This window comes from Tigriopus californicus, chromosome 8 (assembly GCF_007210705.1).
Source record: "Tigriopus californicus strain San Diego chromosome 8, Tcal_SD_v2.1, whole genome shotgun sequence".
Lineage (NCBI taxonomy): Eukaryota > Metazoa > Arthropoda > Copepoda > Harpacticoida > Harpacticidae > Tigriopus > Tigriopus californicus.
The window spans coordinates 9,191,120-9,196,979 of record NC_081447.1 but is presented as its reverse complement, the minus strand read 5'-3'; the positions used below and the strand labels follow the sequence as shown (position 1 = coordinate 9,196,979).

Here is a 5,860-nt window from a genome sequence, read left to right as displayed (position 1 = left end):
TTATCGCTCAGCACACCAACCATCTATGCTGCTCGCACTGTCTATTACGCCATGGTCGATTGGTTGGTTCCTAAGATCAATGCATGCATCTAAAGATCTTGTTCATGAAAAGGCAAAGTTGCTCACCATATGTGACTAGAATAAAGGTAATACCTGATGGACCGCTCGTCTAAGCTCTTGAATAAAAAGCGTAAGTTTGTTGTAGTAGTAGTTGGCTGCTGGATTTCAAAGTCTAATCTTCGATCCTTTGGCTGAATTTGTCTTGTTGAGCTGAATTTGCGGCAGTGATAAGAAGTACCCTGGCTTTGTTTGCAAGCACTGAAATTAAAGCTCTTTAACGGAGACCAACCCTAAAATGGAGGTTTAGTTAGAACTTTCAAAGATTTCCGACAAATATTTCCATTCTTTCATTTTCAGGCCTTCAACAATGAGTCATGTAATAATGACCTTCACGCTTGGGATGGGGTGGTTATGGACTTTCGTGGTCCTCGGCGGGGTTGAAGGGTCCGCCCATTGGGTCTCTTCTAGCCAAGTGATGCTGAAAAGCAAGGCTGAAACCGGAGCCTCGGCTGAGCCAGTGCTTTTCAAACGTGTCAAACGAGCCGATGTGCCGAGCTGGATCTTGGATTGCGAAGGCCTGGATTGCTTGTACAAGATCTTGAGAGTTCTAACTTACCGGTATTCATGTGTTTTCTAGCCCAATCTTTTTCATAACCCTTTCGTCGCTACAGTTGGCAATATTTTTTTCTCAGATTTCCCGTTAACACTGTCGGCTTGTGGGATGACATCTTTGAGACGTACAATGCCCGGGATGCTTTGAAAAAACAGCTCCAGATTCAGAAGATCAACACCATGAGAGCTGAGCACGAGGCCAGCATGGTTTCGATCTTTCGAGAAATCGAATTACTCGACACCGAATTTGAATCGGAGCAAACAAGTCCTTCCAGCCCTAATAAAAAAATACTGATACAAGGGCCAAGATCTCACGAGGCTAAACGAAAATCGAAGATGATGATCAAACTCTTCGAGCGCCCCCAAAATCAAGAAAAGGTGGAATAATTTCATCTAATTTTGACCCTTCCTGAAACTATAACTGCGAAGTAGAGCGAGTCATATGCCGTAATTAGACATGGATCTGACCTGTAAATACACATAAAACATACCGTAGTCTTGTAAAATGAGATGAAACTACTCGTGATTAGAGGGCTCTTGAAATCGCCAACCCAGTCTCAATCGAATGATTTTGGTTTCACTTTCGAGGGATATGGCTGAAACAATGTACATTTAGTTGGATGAATGGCATGTAAAAATATAGCTAGCGACTAATTTCAGGTCGTCTTTTAAAGGTGTATCCTTGACAATTTTCATTTTGAATCCCAAATGGAGAAGAACAGTTTCAAGGGGCCAATATTTTGAGTAAAAAGTGTAAAAAAAAATTTTTGACGTCAGGTGAAACCCAAAATAAGTTTTGGAAATATTGGTCAATTATAAAGTACAAGCCACTCCATACGTGTCTTTTGTACTCCTAAATTTGTCGCTGTCGCTACCTTGAGTAATTTTTACAATTCTGCTCTCAATATTGATAATCTTCATCTGCAGTTCTTGGTTGGTCCTATTCGATTCCAGTTGTTCGAGGAAAACTTGCCTGATTAGTCATTCCTCTTTTTGAAAACTACATACAGAGAGCCCTCCTGTACAGTCAAACCTGGTGAATAGAGTCATTCAAATTACCGCGCCATCTAATGGATTTAGGGAAAGGTAAGGAATCTGCAAGCCCTCTTCGTTTCGTATGAAATGTGTAGTACGTGGATCAGTTATATTCAGCTGGCTGCATAATCTGGAGTCCGGATCGCCATATGTAAAAAAAACATCATCCATGATGGGGTGATAAGTGGTTCAATACATGTATTAATTAACTGAGACTTTTCAGATAGACTCTCACTGCACATATTGGGGACACAAAACAGAATATGCACATTTTGGCTGTCTGTATTCAACAGTTTTTTATTGCTTTGCATTTTCCGCTTTTATTCAACTTATTTCTACCTGGCGCATAGGGACCTGTTGTCAAACTCGTGATTGGTTCCTTAAGAATAGCAAAAAAAGCAAAACTTCACATCAACTGTTGCTGGCTTATATAAAAAAAGAAATACAGTGCCTATGTTGCACAACCACACAAACATGTATGCAAAGCAACTAAAATAGATAAAAGTAATGTTTTTAAAAAGGGGATGTCTCGAAACGGTCTCGCCTGATACTCTTTCGTTTTTCGTTGCAATAGTTATGAAGCGTGCATGGAAGTGTCAACGCAAAAAGCAAAAATGATTGGAATAAGCACAATTTTTCAATGGTCTTACATGCACAAAATATCCAACTTGTACAAGGATTTCTAAATTCGTGATTGCTATTGATGAACGTGGATGTTGAATTGTCAAAAATATGTGTCCCTTCCTCAAACGAAATTTTCGAGTCCGATTTTGGTACATTAGTTGCGTGATTATCTATTTGGAGCATTGCGTCACGGAATCATCACTACTATCCTCAACACCATGATTCAATAAAAGAAGATCACGGACTTTTTTACCCTTGCCTTACATGCGTCTCGCTTCTGATTAGATAGGAATGGATCAAGTAGGGCTCTGTATCTAGAAGAGTACAAAAGTAAGATCAGCGCACCATAGCAATTTGATTTTAATTCCTTTCCAAAACAATGAATTTACTTGGGCCCCAGATCCAGACCAAATGCATTTACATAGTAATAATAAAAATAGGCACCCCTTTAACGCACTTCAAATGTTTCAAATGCCAGTTGTTGAGCCACTTTCTATATTTTTATTTAAAAATACCTAGTTTGAATCTGATGTTGATGTGATTGCAGATGAGGATGCTTGAAGAGTAACTTAAGCCTTAGAGCTACCTCTTACAGCAAAAAAATTACAAAAATGTGTAAAGACCTTTGTCTTAGGAACCAGGTGAACAAAGCCTTTTTCATCCATCCACAGGACTTTATTTTGGCTGTTGTGCATGTACACATGTATGAAACTGAACATTCCATCTTCAGCTTTAAACAAAATAACCGTCCATAATCATGGATCAAGTCATTGACCCCTTTCCTTTTAGCCTGAGGCTGGTTTGACTTGGTTTTGTTATATTGAAAGTAACAAAGGTGGGGCCTCACGAAAACTGTCAGGATGAATGCCACGTTTTTTTGTAATCACGGAACTAAAGTACCAAAATAGGACTCGGAAATCCGTTGAAGTCCCTTCCTTGAGGTTAATTGTCGTATTCTCATGAGCAGCTCAATGAGACGACTACTTTCATAAGTATTTGTTAAGATACAAAATTCAATTTGTTAGCTCGATCATGAATTTTCGTAATTCTACCCATGTAGAAATAAATTTTGAAAATCTCCGAACATTGATGACGTATAGTGGCCAACATCCCATCAAAAGCTGTCATGGAATTGGGCCACCATTGATTGACCTTGGGAATAATTTTCAGCACGCCCAGGGTCACTGAAAAATGGGTTGTAGTTGGGAGTGATCGCTAATAATATGTGGGTGGTCCTTGGATTGCTTTGAGAGACTACTTGGGAGTCAAATGCTTTTGTTAAGTCATATTTTCGGTTGGCAAGTAGCAACATAAAATCGTGTTTGTTGAATCCACTCCCCCCGTAGAATGTGCTTTTGACAATACCAAAGAGGATCGGCTGCAGCAATTCAAATCACACACCGAGTCAAAATTAATTTTAAGGCTACATTTTGGAATGTGTTTATTTAGCCTATGCTATGGAACACAAAAGTGTCATTTAAATGCTCAATGTCAATATCACATTGTCGTTGCAGGCTCTCTCCAGTAGTGATAACGAACTTGTCGGTTCACTTGCGAAGTAATTTTACTCAAAGTTACTCAATCGAGACCATTGTCATCTCAATATCAATTGACGGCCCACTCGTGCAGATGACTAGATATCAGCATGATGACCCTTTTCAAACATGAATCTGCCGCTCAGAACTGCCGGTGATGGAGGCACAAACAGAATGAAATTAATCAGAGTCCAAGAAATCCAGCTCCGACAAAAGAACATCGTCATTTCTCGATTGCTGTTTGGCTACTTGGGCTTTTTGAATCTCGTTTTTGTCTAAAAGGATATCAGGCACGGTGCGTTCGTCATCGGTATCTAGACCTTTCATTAGAAGGTGCGAATCTCGAACACTCGTCCAAGTGCGATTCTCTCTGAGGAAAAACTCTTCTCCCACATTTTTGAAATTGGAAGCACCTTTCAAATTGCTATCAGACCGAGAAACGGGCAAGTTGGGTGAGAAGAAGTCCTCGTCGCTCGATAAGTCTCCCGAATCGTCGCTTAAAAGTGGAAGTCCATATTCAGATTCCAAATCCCGGCGATTATGACGTCGATAGGCCCGGGCCTTTAAGCCTGTTTGAGCCATGGATTGGGGCGTCTCTTTGGATTTGTTCACCAAGTGTATGAGAATCCCCAGAACGCAGATGGTCATCCCTAACCAATTAATCGCGCTAAGGGGCTGGTTGTGTGACATAAAGACTTGATCCACAAATATTGAAGTCAATTCCTAGAAAAAGAACTCCGTACGTAAATAATCAGTAGCCAAGCGTTTACTTCACTTTTGGAAGTCACTAAAATGGAGTCGTTACCTTGACTACGCCTATGATGGATAACGTCAAAGAAGAGGTTTTGGCAAGGACGAGGTATTCAAACGCTTCCATGACGAAGGCGAGAGTGCCGCCAAAAAAGACCAACCCGGCGAGATGGACGATCACATTGTAGCTTTGAAAACGAAAGCCCTCTTGAGATGTGGCCACATCCGCACCTAGTTGAACAAGAAGAGATGGGCTCACTCATTGGTCACTTGTGGTGCTAATCACTCTAAGGATGTCCGTGACACCCTTATTGTCACTCACCCTCGAAGAAAACGGAAAGAGGCAAAATGCAAAGAATCATCAGGGGTTGAATATGATAAATCATATCTATGGGGTGGGATAAGCCTAACTGACTTTTCTGAACCACTTTTTGGCTGATGGTCCAACGGGCACCACTCATAAATGAGGCAATCAGGCATAAGGTGAAACCGAACAAGTGGAATTGGGTGGATTGATAAACAAAGAGAAACAAACCCCCGCCGATGGCCAACGTAATGGCGGGTAGATATACATTCTAGAAAATAAGAACACATGATTTCCCATATCTATCGATTGGTCCAATGCCACAACCCTGCATTCATCAGCCGTGGCTGAACTTACACATTGCTCAAGCTTAAATATCACAGAGAAGAACAAGATGAATAGGATAGATGAGCTTTTAGTCATGGTGTAGAGCGTGACCGTGACAAATTCTAGCCCCCACTGCGACAGTCCAATATCAAAGGCTGAAGCCGCCGCAATGCCAGAGATTCGCCGCAAATATACGCCCCACGGCAAGGTGACCCGCGACTTGGCCGTATACCAAGTATAAATTGATCGAAAGCCCGAGGCGAACACGAACTTCATGATCAAGTGGCATAACACGATGGTGATGGGGAAGGTATGCTTCTGCAATAAGAAAGTGATAACGTGGATCTGCCCGATCGGGTCCGAATTCCGTGTCCCTAGATTGAGCTCACCTGAACCACTTGCTTTTGAAAGAAGGTGAGCGAGATGGAACACAAGAAATAGGCGGCAATGACAGCGGCGCTTGTGCTGATCCGTTGCCACCACGCCCGATGAGTCATCCCAGGGTGGTTGTGGTTAGGTCCAGACGCGGATTGGATGGAGCCGGACATTCGAGGTAGACGCGCCATGACGTTTCGCCCCCCGAATCTCAAGCGGTTGACCGCGAATCCAAAGC

At 41.9% G+C, this 5,860-nt stretch overlaps 2 protein-coding genes across 2 annotated transcripts; one reads left to right on the top strand and one right to left on the bottom strand.

Moving 5' to 3' along the window:
- Positions 1 to 397: 397 nt before the first annotated feature.
- On the top strand, positions 398 to 1,167 carry LOC131885048 (uncharacterized). Its single transcript, XM_059232972.1, has 2 exons — positions 398 to 678; positions 753 to 1,167. The coding sequence occupies exons 1-2, from the start codon at positions 428 to 430 to the stop codon at positions 1,057 to 1,059; spliced, it is 558 nt and encodes a 185-aa protein (XP_059088955.1). The 5' UTR covers positions 398 to 427; the 3' UTR covers positions 1,060 to 1,167.
- Positions 1,168 to 3,755: 2,588 nt separating this feature from the next.
- LOC131885322 (solute carrier family 35 member C2-like) lies at positions 3,756 to 5,832 on the bottom strand (the record flags this gene model as incomplete). The annotated part of the gene is given in 5 exon segments (XM_059233346.1): positions 3,756 to 4,589; positions 4,672 to 4,847; positions 4,939 to 5,191; positions 5,278 to 5,565; positions 5,637 to 5,832. Coding segments are annotated over 5 exon segments (1,437 nt in total). The 3' UTR covers positions 3,756 to 4,046.
- Between the last annotated feature and the right edge of the window lie 28 nt (positions 5,833 to 5,860).

Bases quoted from the DNA above. Each gene is read 5' to 3' on its own strand.
- LOC131885048 (XM_059232972.1), top strand. From the start codon at position 428: ATGAGTCATGTAATAATGACCTTCACGCTTGGGATGGGGTGGTTATGG. The intron at 679-752 runs GTATTCATGTGT...TTTTTTTCTCAG, and splicing joins TTGAGAGTTCTAACTTACCG to ATTTCCCGTTAACACTGTCG.